The 14047-nt window shown below is 37.8% G+C and overlaps 1 protein-coding gene across 1 annotated transcript; it reads right to left on the reverse strand.

Moving 5' to 3' along the window:
* Positions 1–5971: 5971 nt before the first annotated feature.
* On the reverse strand, positions 5972–13597 carry LOC308379106 (hydroperoxide isomerase ALOXE3-like; the record flags this gene model as incomplete). Its single annotated transcript, XM_080856162.1, has 11 exons — positions 5972–6151; positions 6329–6499; positions 6581–6681; positions 6953–7074; positions 7624–7793; positions 7939–8025; positions 8384–8584; positions 8720–8869; positions 11106–11278; positions 13162–13366; positions 13448–13597. 11 exons carry the CDS (start codon positions 13595–13597, stop codon positions 5972–5974), a joined length of 1710 nt encoding a protein of 569 aa, XP_080712288.1.
* Between the last annotated feature and the right edge of the window lie 450 nt (positions 13598–14047).

A 14047-nucleotide genomic window follows, 5' to 3' on the forward strand; every position in this document is an offset into this window, starting at 1 on the left:
AACAGTCACAACTTTGTGTTCTTTTCCACGGGGCCAGGCTAAAAGCACGCCAGTTTACAAGTAAACAAGAGGGTATATGTCTTTGATCCATCTGCCCCTATACACATGTGTGAGGGGTCTGATACATAATTGCTAACAGACTATTCCGGGAAAACATCAGTATATCGGTATATATGTTATCGGTTTCTCTGAGTTTAGCATGGCAAATATGAAACACTATCTGCTTCTATTGTAATTTGGCCTTACAGTGATGTGACACAGATAATCAGGAGAAACTGATGTGTTACAGCAGATTACAGTCTACAGTCATTTTTGTAATAAAAGACTACAGTCATTTTTGTATTAACATTTAACATCAAGTGCAATCCTCTGTCTTCCAGGCCTATTATTTCCAAACCTTTGCAAAACTTTCCAAAACTTTCTGCACTGCTCTTTGATTTCCCACAATGGAGAGCTAGAGCTCCAAAGACATGAATATGTTGCTCACTGAATTAAGTAGAGCTCAAATACTTTTATCACCACACTTAATTGCTGCTTCACACTACTGTAACTGTATATTTTTGTATATAACTGAATATTTGGCTTTCAATTACATGGTTTCAAACGGCTTTGTTCATTTCCATCTTATTTATGTGTATTATATGTATGTTTGTGTATTTCCTTGGGTTAGATTTATGCACTGTCAGAAACCAAAACCTCCTTTCAAAAATGTGGCTGGTAATTTACCTGGTCAATACATGTGTTTGTTACATACAATTACATCAAATACTGTATTTCAGGTTATACACGGTGCGGTTTATCTGTTGTTGATGTTATTTGAGTTGATGAACCATCCCTTTTATCAAATAATGAGAATGGCCTGCTAATATCTGTATCAGTGTATTTTGAGACTGAAGGATGGAGGAGGAGGGAGCAGGGAGCAGGGGGTCTGCTGGCCTTTTGCGTCTCAGACAAACAGCCGACCATTTTGCCACATTTAGTTTTTCCACCGGTGGACCAATATGCTTGGGTAGAAGTGCACTGTTGAATAAACTGTTGGTTACGCACACACCAAATCTTGGGAACCATATAGGTTGAACAAAACATATGTTTTCTTCTGATTCCTTCAAAGCTCTAACCCACTCACATATAATGCACCCATTCCAGCCATTTTTTCTCCGCCATTTTCAACATAGATTAGCAAATCGGAAGCAAATGTCTTTAAGGCAAAAGTATTTAAACACCTGTGAGGAAGCAGACAGATCGCTGAGCAGTACCAGACTGGCCACAGGTCACAATCGTATGCAGTGTATAGAAAAGCCATTTGAAATTACATTAACGTAATCATAGACATCATGTTATTGCCTTGACCTCCAGGAAATGCTGTGACAGACTAGTCCATTGGCTGTATGATGGTTTAAAAAATAGTAGTAGTGACAAATCAATGGGGGTGTCCCTCAATGACAAGCCTAGAGCTGGACATTGATCTAGTCTGAGTGCACCAGTCAAAGGCTCAAAAATCATGGGGGAAAGCTTTTCCAAGGACACAACACCTAACCAAGGAACTGGGTTTCAAAAACTTCTATGACTTTTTTTCTGGTTATGTTGGTAGTGATTAACTTGAAGTGCAAACGTGTCAGTAAGGTTAGTAGGTAAGGTAGCAGCTTCGTAGTGGTATCTAGCACAACCACAAAACCACATCTTTCTTTCGAACTAGAGCGTAGCTGGACAAAGTGAGACTGTGGGTTCTGTGGGGCTGTCTCCCTTTAGAGTCAAAGGGTGTAAGGGTGTCCTGTCAAGTAAACTCATCATCATCACAACCACAAAACCAATGTCCTCTTCTGAAACTAGAACATACCAGTCACACAACAGCAAATTACCACACCAAATCTGCAAAACTGTAAAGATAAGCTCAACACAGTTTTCAATTTCATAACACACTTTCTGCACAATACAATATTACACACATCCTAAGACACAACAGTCAGACACTGAACACGTGTGTGCCTTTTTAAGGCACTGCCCTTCGAACTAAAACTGAAAATGTAAATGCGCTCTGTCTAGGTGCAATACGCTGGTCCATACTGTTTTGAAAAACTGAAGAAAAATGTTTAAAATTAGTAACAGTACTGTATAGGGTGTTTATGTATTAAGTCTATTGTTACCAGTTTTGTCAGAATCCCTTATGAAGAAGCACAGTGTAAGACTGAAACTGCAAAAGGCATTAGCTTAAGAAGTTTTTAAGATTTCCCACTTGTGTGTACTTAGTGATTCAAAACAAAGTCTAACTATATGAATAGTTGTGTCTGTCATTTGACACAGTGATTTGATTTTGAAAAGGGATTATAGAGTTCTGAATACAGTGTTTCATCTTACAGGAGATGATTTGAAGTAGATGATATTTAAAAAAAGAGATCTAGTTTCAGAAAAGGTGTGTAATCAGTTATGTAGCTCGGTCAGCTGTGGTTTTTATCTAGAACAATTTGTAAGCGATGAAATGCAGTGTGACTTCCTGTGTGACATTACATGCCACTGACATAAGACCCGTACAGAGAAGTATCTTATCTACCACCAAACATGAGTAGTACCGCACAGATAGAGCTTTCTGAAAATATATTTGGAATTGTTAATGGAGGTGATCAAAATCAAAGACTTGATCATTTGGATGAAAATGTTAAAGCTAATCAGGAACCAATCAGAACTCAGACCTGTAATGAGAGGAAAAGGGAATAAAGAAAGCTTTCAGGTTTGTGATTTTTTTTTTCCTCCTGAAAATGGACCCTTTTACAGTAATTGTATTATGTTGCTTTTGTCCAGTCCAGTTTAGCTGCTAGCATGGATATTTGTGGAGTGACAGACACATAGTTCACATTTCTGGGAAGGGCCCAGGAATGCACAACCACATTGGTTGGGATTTTTTTAAATGACTTTTTAGCAATATATTTCAATACAGTTGTCAATGTATTTGTTAACTTTGTAGGAGCCGATACCACAGATGTCAAATACTACAGAGTGGCTGTAGTGAGTCTGGTGCTGCTGTGTGCAATCCTACTGGTTGTCATTATAAGGATCAGCCAAGCAAATCATCGGTTGACATCAAAGAATACAGAATTGACTTCTGAGAAAAGAAAATTGACTTCTGAGAATAGAGACTTGAAAGAGAAGCTGAAAAACGCCTTTTGTGAGTATTCTAGCATGAGTAACTACCCTCTGTTTCGATTTGCCCAGATATGGCTGTGTTGTTTTCCGTAAAACTTCCTAAATATGTGAACAGTGCATTCTAGTGCAGTCAACAAAGCACCTCACATATTCTTCACAGCTTAAAATTAAATGTGTTGCTAGTTGAAGTGAAGATATATGCTTCAAGTTTTCTTTTAAAAATGTTAAGCGAGCTGGCTTCCCTGATAGTCATAGATATGGTGGCAAAGTTACTTTTTATGCGCTATGTAGAAAGGTAAATTTTTCCCCCAACCTCTTCCATACTAGAAGCTACTGTTTATGATGTGTTACTGCAAAGAGCATTTTAAAATGCGTACAGGTCATTGTATCACTGGAAATGTGAAATACTTCATCTCACAGTGTTTTAGAAAACTGAACAAAAATAAATTGTTTAAAGAGAAGGCCTGTGATTCTAATCAGTACACTTTGTCATATTCAGCTCATTTAGTGCGCAAAAAAAAATTGGTCACACTGGTGGTCATTGACAGTGAGGAGGAAAAGGTGGGAGACAAACACACTTAGCCAAGAAAATACACAGAGGAGAAATAGAATAGGAGATATTTGAGTATTTGAGAGAGATACTGTAAGTACTGTACGAAGGAGCACAGTTACGTTGTGTAGCAAACTAATCAGCTAAGAACCAGATGTATATTCTTACCTGCATGACAACCAATTAGTTTATGACCTTGCTGTATGCTTACATGTTCATGGCAGAAATTCATCTCAGGATTTGGGAGGAAAGTTTGGATTGTTGCTGTGAAGACAGACGGAGCCTGGAATTGGGTAGATGGCAAAGTCCTGGGTAATGCAGGGTAAGATCACTGGAGCTCACTCCTCAAAGATAATAAATTGCTGTATAGTGTTAAGATCTCCAGTCAATTTGTGATTTCATTTAAAAAAAAAAAATTTTTAGATACTTTATTGTAAAAAATCCACCAAAACATCTTCGAACAGTCTTCTTGTAGGCTAGTTAAATGCACTTTATTGTGAAAATGTGTGCCTCATCCAGAAACATCAAGGTAATATTGAGATATTAAATATTAATATAATATACATATTTTGTCAAAATGGAGCATGATTTGTGACCCTGTCGAGGTCTCTCCTTAAACACTATTGGAGAATTGACCATATCGAAATCTGAGAATCAGGAGATTTAAGCTTTTATCTCTCCTTTCATCTCATTGCTGTCTAGGAGAAACAGAGGAGTAAAGTAGATCTCTTTTGAGATTTTCTCTTTTTATTATTCTAACCAGCAGGATTTTTGTAATGGACATCTATTGACCTGCTGATATGCGAACTCCCTTGTATCAATGATGCCAGACTCCCATTAATTGAACTGCTGGCCAATATGTCTCAGTTCCACAATCAAAAGAAGTCAAAAGGCCACATGTGTAGCTCTGAGGTTTATTGTAGTCATTAAACCACAATAAGGAGATGGTCCATGGATTAGCTCCATCTCATTGTATGAATTTCGGGTCATACTTTTTAAAGGAACCTAGTTCCTCCCACTTTCTCATGTTTGGCTGTTCTCCAAGGTTAATCAGAACCAACCCCATTCTCTAACATTTACTTCTCTCTCTCTGGCACCACCCCCCTTTCCTGGGACCCTTGTGGCAAAGTCAGTTAATCTGGTCTCTATCCCAGCTATCTCCCTCTAAACAGTCAACTGATTGGTATTGATTGTCAGCCACTTTAAGTGAGGCTTTACATACTTATGAATTCATCAACTTATAATGTATCTGCATATTTGTTTTTGACAATGCTGAGGAGCCACTAGAGAGGGGCTGACCCATGGTCTATTCAAATACTAAACTTACAGCAAGTTGTCCATAGATGTTTACATTGAACGATATACGATGAAAAATATATCTGGATAGAAGGTGTATTGAACACAATGAATGAAAACCATCAACTCATTTTTAACATTGGCATTTTAATAGAAGAGTGTGTGCTACCTATGTGGTGCCTGAAATGTCATTTGTTTTAATTAATCAAATGTGTTATATCATTCATATTTTGAGGGTTGAAATACACTACCTGAGACCTCAAGTGCAAGCAAAGTGTACATTTAAGGCAAGTAGGAAAGGCTTCAAATTGACCATGTATTTCTTACTTTACAGCTGCATAAGTACAGTATGTTTAATATACTGAAGATATGGGTAAAAATGGGACATTTGTGTGTGTGTGTATGTATATACATATATAACATTTTGTAATTGCACTATGTAGCTTTGGGGTACAGGGAGCAAGACCTCAATTGAGAACAACGTTACACATCGTATTTGTATATAGGTTACTATGAATTTCTCTGTTCATGATGTAGACATGCCCAAACAATCCAGGCACTACATCCAGTATACTATGCACTTTGCTTTGTAAGAAAATAATAAAAGGTTTGCTTAAAATCTATCCTATGTAGATGTGTGTGTGGGCTTAGTAAAGCTGAAATTCTCTTGTGAATTAGCAAGAATAGGTAGAAACACTCTGGATGTCTGACCAGCTTCATTGCTGTAACAAAAGATCAAAACCGATAAACACTATGAGGGCATGAGGGCCTACACAAGGGGGCCTATGAGAGCTTACATACCTTTGTGCTTGGCACCAGGAATACGAAAAGGCAAAAAAACTATGGATGTTTAACACATCCTAACAACTCTTTCTTTATAGCTAGTCACACTCAACTACAATTCAAAAGCAAACCGCTAAATACTACCACCACAAAATATTGTTTTGAGTGTTATGAGATGGTCAAAGATGATTGAGATGTTTCATTTTAAATGGCAACACTGTTTTCGATGTTCTCTGGGTCTAGATAGGGGTATGGCAAAGGAAGACCAACATTCCTGGCTTTGATGTCGTAGCTGAGGACCTTGAGCTTTCTTCTGAAGTCATCACTCAATTCCAGTGGCCTCCGCTCCACAAATAGCTGCTCAGGACAATTACCAAGGCTGTACTGCAAAGTATTGAAGACAAAAAGTTAAACTCAGGAATTCATTGATGTTCATGTAAGGACCCCTTTTAATAATAAATAACTATAATTTCATGGTGAGATTCGTATCAAATAAATAGGAAAGGTTAACTGAAATGATACTTTATGAACTGATCAGGGCAAATACAATGCCTTACGCACATGGTCGGAGGACTTCTGGCTAAGCACGTACAGAGCAGTCATTGTGTTCACTGTGGTGCCAATGTCTGGCAGTGTCTCCAAGACATCACTTTCTTTGGCTTGACCTTTACCGGAGGGAGGAGGACGTCTTAAGGAACTGGGATAGTTAGGCATCCAACCACCAAAGTCAAACTGATAAGACAAAAACATCAAAATATAAGAGAAGTATGAATGTAAGAACTAAAAAGGGTAATTTAAACTGAACATCCGAACCTGTCCATTGTTGACAGCAGCATGCTGGACAGATGCAGTGAAAATTATCATGGTGGCAAACTTGATGAGCTCTTCCAAAGAAGTGAAACTCTGTGGTACCCCTGAAAAAAAAACAAATCGTTGTTTTGCTTTTCATTACACTGTAAAAGAAAATTAGGGTAGTTGAGCCTCTAGACAACTAAACAAAAAGTTAGAAGCAGCATTCTACGCCTTACTCTTACTATGACGTTTTGACACAAATATAATGAGATACGCATGTTACTCAAAAAGGTTTCTGCATCTATGACCCAAGATACCCAGCATCCCATGACTGTAACTATTTGCATGTGCATCATTAATGCTAACAATTCCTTAAGATACCAGTTCTCCAACCTGAGCTTTCTCTTTCAAGAAAAGCCTTTTCAAAAATGTCTTTGATCCAAAGCTGTAGCTCAGTGTCTCTCTGGATGTTATCATCAGAGGTGTAGTAGTACCCCAACACTCCTTCAACATACCTGTGAGACATATGCACTAAAGTGAGTGAAAGAGATAGAATTGGGGTGTTAAACAATAATATCTTATAGACAATATACCACACAGCCAAATGTCTGTGGACACCTGAATATTAAAATGACCCCTCCTACCCACCTCTTTGCTGCTATAATAAGCTTCTCCCTTTTAGGAAGGCTTTCCACAATAATTGGGTGGAGGTCAGGGCTTTCGGGAAGGCTTTCCACAATATTTGGGTGGGTCAGTGCTTTGTTTCAGTGAAGTTATTCTTCACCAATAATCCACCAATTAGAAGACATGCCCACAGACCTCTGACCATGGGCCTCATTTATAAAAAGTTGCGTAGAAACCATCCTACATTTTGTCTAAGACATTTTCTGAAATGGTCGTAAGTGAGATCCACAGAAAACGAACGTTCACACAAAAAACGCCCTATTTAATCTAATTAGCATGAGGCCCCATATTATGTTTGTGCGCTAAACAAACAGTGTGTAACCATATATTATGATATGAGTCGCTGCAGTGACTGGACTGGTGATAAAATGACTTTTTACTCATGGATGATGTTCCACAGTTTGAGGCCATCATCTCTGTAGTAGTAGTTTGGCATCTCTTCTAGACCACGTGCTTTGATGTTCTCTGGTAAACATAAGGAGCCGTATGTCAGGGTTGCTAAAGCTTTCCTCAAAAACATCCTCGAACCAGTTAACCCAATCCCTGTGTGCTTCAGAGGGAAGAGAAAACAATTAAAAGGCAAAGGTTAACAGCAGAAGAAGTTAGCCGCAATATACATAGGAGATTCTAACTATAGACATGTATCTCTACCAAAATGTTACAGTATTTGTATACAACACACAAACAGGAAATACCTCAGAGAAAAAGGTTTCCTCAGACATGAGCTGGTCTCGGGCCATGATATTGACTTGCAAAGTGTAGCGGAAATGGAAGACCAGGAGCTACGAAGACCAAGACAATAGTCTTCATTAAAACATTAATTGAAACATACTGCATATCCCTAGTTGGAGGATGAAAAGGCTAGCACATGCACAATGTTGCAAAAGGGTGAAATTCAAGACACTGAATGGCTTGGTTATTCTATGTAAATGATGTGGGGAATAATAAGGTTCCCTTAAGGTCATTACCATAACATTACAACGTGTACTTTTATATGATAGGACTTTCCTTCTCAAACAGATTGGGTTGGTGGTATAGCAGTCACAGTAAAAGGCAATAAAGATGAGTGGCAGTGAACCAATAAAATAAACTCAATAAATAAACAGTGGCAGTTTTCCCTTAAGATTGCAAAATATCTACCTTGTAAAGTGGGTGTGCAGAGGGAAGTTGCCTCACAGTTGCCATGAAAAAGACTTCAGCCAGCATGTGCGTACGAAGCAAATGGTAGTTTAGCTCATGCACATTGAATTCTGCATTTCTCACAAAAATTTTGGCCAAGAGCCAGTCTTGGTTATCCAAGGGGAGGAATATGGGATTTTCTTCCCCTGGCTCCTGTTTCAGCTGTAGACAGAAACCAGAGCATCAATTGATATGGATTATAATGTAATATACATTATATGTAAACCTGTGTTGTAGCACGTAATACTTGGATGGAACAGTCTGTGTTTCTACCAACATTGTGCATACACTGTGTACCTGGATGGCGATAGGGAGGAGCTTTTTATCCGAGGTCTTGTAGAGCAAACAGAGTGGAGCAGCCAGATACTGCTGACGGTCATGGATGACATTTCCCTTTTCTACCACAGAGTTCAAGTCCTTGTAGTCACACAGGAAAATGTTACCGTTCTAGAGAGTGATAAAGGATTAAGAGGTTTCATCCATTATTGCAAAATACAACATGTCTGTAATGTTTGGCTGACTCTTGCCAGCCATATTTCTAATGTAATATTGATAATTAAGGGTCCAAGTGGTGAAGTTGCTAGAAGCCTGCTGTGGTTGTTCTGATGATTTAAAAGTGGACAACCTTGGTTGTCCTTTCAGGATACTTAGCAAGCTCCATAATATCCACTATAAAAGGGATCATACCTTAAATCATATCTTAGAAAATGTATTGGCTAAAATCTTGAAAAATCTACTTTTTCCATCTACTCATGGGAAGTCCAATTTACGCTAAATTTGACTTGTGTATTGGACATTAGGCCTCTCCTGACAATGCAGTCAAAAAAGAGCACTTCAGATGCAAACACACAAATGTAAGAATACAAGACACTCATGTTTCTGGGCATATGAGATAGAAATGTATGGAGAAATAAACAATTATTTTTGAAGGCTCCCACTTTCAGAGAAATGTACTCATTGGGGCACTGTAATTATCTCGCTGTGGCATCTGAATAATGTTTCAGAGGGAAAAATGAAATTTGGAAATGTGATAGTATGATCATGACTAGAATGTCATGATGAGCCATCAGTCGCTGTGATAACACCATCATGATCATGCTAATCAATTTAACCAATTTAGTGTCTTGTATTGTACTTCTACTTTGATCTGGTTTTGTTTCACTATTTTATTTGTTTTTCTTATTCAAATGTATTTTATTTACATGACTATATTTAGCACTTTGTGCCTACTGCTTGAAGAGTGCTATGTAAATACAATACAATTATTAATGTTATTGTTGTTGTTGTTGTTGTTGTTATACTATTAGAGCATTTGCTGTCCTGTTTGTTTTGCTTAGCCAAATGGTGGTACAGTGCCCTACACAATTATTGGCACCCTTAGTGAATGTGACCAAAACAGGCTATGAAGAAAATGTCTTTTCTGTTTATCCTCTTGTTCTTTCACTCAAAATATTCACAAAAATCTTACCTTTTCTTGAAGTAAATTTATTGTAAGAAAAAAAAATTTGGACATTAAATAAATATTATTCTCCAAAACAGATGTGCCACAATTATTGGCACCCTTAATTAAATGTTTTGAGCAGCCTCCCTTTGCCAAGATAACAGCTCTGAGTCTTCTCCTATAATGCGTGATGAGGTTGGTGAACACATGGCATGGGATCTGAGACCATTCCCACATACAGTATCTCTCCAGATCCTTCAAATTCTTAGGCCAACGCTGTAGACTCGGCTTCAGCTCTTTCCACAGATTTTCTATGGGGTTTAGGTCGGGAGACTGTGATGGCCATGGCAAAACCTTTATTCTGCCGTCAGTGAACAATTTTTGTGTTGATTTTGAGGTGTGCTTTAGATCATTGTCCTGCTGGAAGGTCCAACCACGGCCCATTTTAAGCTTAGAGGGGGCTGTTAGGCTTTCAATTAATATCTGCCAGTATTTGACGGAGTCCCTGATACCATGTATCCTAACACGATGTTGAGGGCCTTTGGAAGAAAAAAAGCCCCACAACATCAAAGATCCGCCACAATACTTCACAGTGGGTGTGGGGTGCGCTTTTCTATATGGCTATCTTTCTTTCTACGCCAAACCCACCTTTGATGTTTGTTGCCAAAAAGCTTTATTTTGGTCAGACACATTTTTTCATAGCCTGTTTTGCCTGTATTCACTAAGGGTGCCAATAATTGTGGAGGGCACTGAATTTTGTGTATTTATGTTTTCCCTAATCAATTCAAGAAAGGGACATTTTAACAGCACAATCCAATTTCCCATATTGGATCAATCACCAATCCAGCATTTGTGAAACTATACTTTTTCTGAGGTCATGATATTCTGTTCATCGGAGTCTCACAAATTTCAGCGTGAATCTTTTCTAGGTCAGACTGATAAAATGTCTGTAATAAGCCTTAATGACTCAGGAAAATGATGTTTGCATATTCATAAATGTACAATTAGCTCAATTTTGCTATTTATGTCTGATTGCAGTAAATTCTGATGTTGTTTGGCACTGTGATGTTTAACCACTATATAATTATTTGTTTAGTTATTATTATTGTCAGTAGCCAGTTGAAAAAGCAGCAGCAGACACCTCACAAAAACAGTCATGTTCTTTTAGCAAGAAATCTAACATTTAGTTCTGTGTATAACTGAAAACATATGCAAATCAGACACTTGCTTGTTTTATCATACCTCCATCTCTTTCTTCAGAGAGCTACCACCTGGTAGGTAGGATCTGACCATATCATCAGTGACCGGAAACTTCTTTGGAAGTTCTGAACATTGTTCAATCATCATTGGGTTAGGGCTATTGAGAAACTGATAGCCAAAGAATTCATCGTCTTGCCAGTGCTGACGCACAAACTCTGCAATGAGAAACATTGGCAGAAAATTATGAAAGTCTCAAAATGTCATACTGCCTCAGCTTGTTGATGAGCTCATGATAAACATACCGTAGGCTTTTGTCTTTTTGGTGACAAAGATTTGATCCAGATCATGAAAGCTCTCCCATGAGTTCCTGTTGTCGGCGAGTGCGCCCAATTTCAGTGGAACAAATCTACAACCACATGTAATACGTATAGTCAAATGTATTTTTATTTCAGTCATTTTTTTTACACCACTATCTAAAACATATTTCCTGAAAAGTTCTAGTGTCCCTATGTGTGGCAAAAGCAGAAAATGTCAGCTACCTCCCTCTGCTTCCAGAACAAGCACTTTTGGTCTTTGACTAGCCAAAGAGGGCATGCCACTCTGCATTCATCCTTGTGGCTGCTTGCATTAAATTACCAACATGTTTCTAACTGAATTCCATCATTCAGGCTTATGCTTTCTCTCACCAACAATGTTCGTGTTTTAGTGAACAAGGCCTTGCTTTACCACCTCTCAGCAGCAGGAAATAACTGCCCAGATTTGCTAATGGCTTTCCTTAACCTGCTGTTACTTGGTTTCAAATCGACCTTGTCTTCAAGCTATTTTGGATAAAGGCATCTGCTAAATGAATACATGTAATGTCTCATATCATAAAGATGTACAGATTTGTTAATTTCCTTAACTGAATAGTTATGTTTGGTGGTTAGGGCGAGCTGGCTTTGACAGGGAGCATTACATCCAAACAATGTGTGTTGCATTGACCTACGCTGCTGCAAGTGTGAGAAGGAACTCAGTCTCTTTTGTGAAAGAGAACCGGACCTCAGGGGGGAGAGCCAAGGCATTATTTGCATGGACAATCTGAGGTAGTCCTGGAGCATATCCATGCCATCTGCGGTTAGAGAAATTAAGCAAAAATAAGCAGAAAGCAAGAAAGAAAATAAGCAAGTTAAAATTCTGGCTGCTTCAAAATAATTAGACACTTTCTTGACATTATGACTTTCAAGATAATATCTCAAAATAACAGAATTACAAAATTGTATTTTCAAGATACACTACCATTCAAAAGTTTGGAATCACTGCAAATCCTTGTTAATGAAAGAAATCCCATAGTTTTAAATTAAAATAACATAAAACTGATTAGAATGATTTCCATGGCACACAATGGCACATTTCAGGACTAAATATCTGAAGCAAGATGAGGTGGTTTGACAACAGAGAATAAACTTTGTGAGGCACAGATCAAATAAAACAATGCTAGAAGAGTGCTTAACACCATCTGACAAGGTACAGGAAATGTGATGGTATGGGCGTGATTTAATGCTCCACAACATGGCTCCAAATTAAGCAAGACCTACTGTATTTAGGGAGGCAACAAATAAGCAGTAATGATGGCAAATTTATAACTAAAAATAACGAGACACTGTCTAGAAAATGACGACTTAGTATTAGTTTGAATATCATATCCCATATTGATATCTCACACTAATAACAAATTCAAATAACAAATATTATCTAGAAATGAGAAGATAGTAACTTAATAACAACATAATATCTAAAATGACAATATACAATATTGAAATAATGAGAAAATATCTCAAAATAATGAGATAATGATCTTTGTTCCACATGCGGTTACATTTTGACACACACCTGAACTCTTTTTGGCATCTTTTCAGCTGCATTTCTCTGTCTTCCAAGGACTTGCTCCTAGTGTCCTGGAAAATAAGCTTTGCTATAGACAGTTTATTGAAAGATAGCACCAGTATTGTATGACTAAACAAAGTAGTAGTAATGCATATTAACTTTATTTCTTGAGATAGTATATGTACTTTGTGTTATAGTAAAGGCCTAAAAATGTATTTTGCCTTTGTGCACTGACCTGTAGCTTCTCTGATTACTTTCATTTCCTGACTGGACACCCAGCAGTTACACGGAAACAGCAGCACATCTGCCTCTGGTGTTGTTACAACCACTTTGCAGCAAAACCATTCATCATCAACAATGCCAAGAAAGCTTTCTGCTTCAAATTCCACCAACTCAAGACTCCCCAGTCTAGAGTGCACTGCCAACTTCAAGTCCATCACCTATGATGTAACAAATGGGTTGTTAGGCATGCAGGAAATTACTTATTATGACACTTGTTCTTTTGTTGTTTTGTAAATTACCGAGTCCCTTGATAATCCTCCATTTAAATTGATCTTCATTTGCTCAGTCACCCCGTCTGTTCCAATCAGTCGAATATACACAGAGTTGAAAGTGCCGGCACAAAATATGTCTCCTGTAGTCACCTGAATGTTGTACATGGGGGTACTCATTCTGCAATACAGACACAGTTGAAACCTTAGGTTTAACAGGACAGAACCCAATTGCAGTGCATTGTTTTTATCACAGTGCTACACACATACATTCAACTGAATTCTCTCAAAATGTGAATATATTCATATGGCTTTAATAATTCCTCTGTGTGACAACCCCCTTGGCTGTCCTAAGACACACCTCCAGTTAGACATTCCTCACCCTCTGAACATTGTAGATACAAGTGTTAGCTACATAGAGGTATTTAAAGATACAAGTGTTAGCTATATAAAGGTATTTAAAGATACAAGTGTTAGCTACATAGAGGTATTTAAAGATACAAGTGTTAGCTATATAAAGGTATTTAAAGATACAAGTGTTAGCTACATAGAGGTATTTAAAGATACAAGTGTTAGCTACATAGAGGTATTTTAAGATACAAGTGTTAGCTACATAGAGGTATTTTAAGA

Source organism: Sprattus sprattus, assembly GCF_963457725.1.
Source record: "Sprattus sprattus genome assembly, chromosome: 18".
In the NCBI taxonomy this organism is placed as follows: Eukaryota; Metazoa; Chordata; class Actinopteri; order Clupeiformes; family Clupeidae; genus Sprattus; species Sprattus sprattus.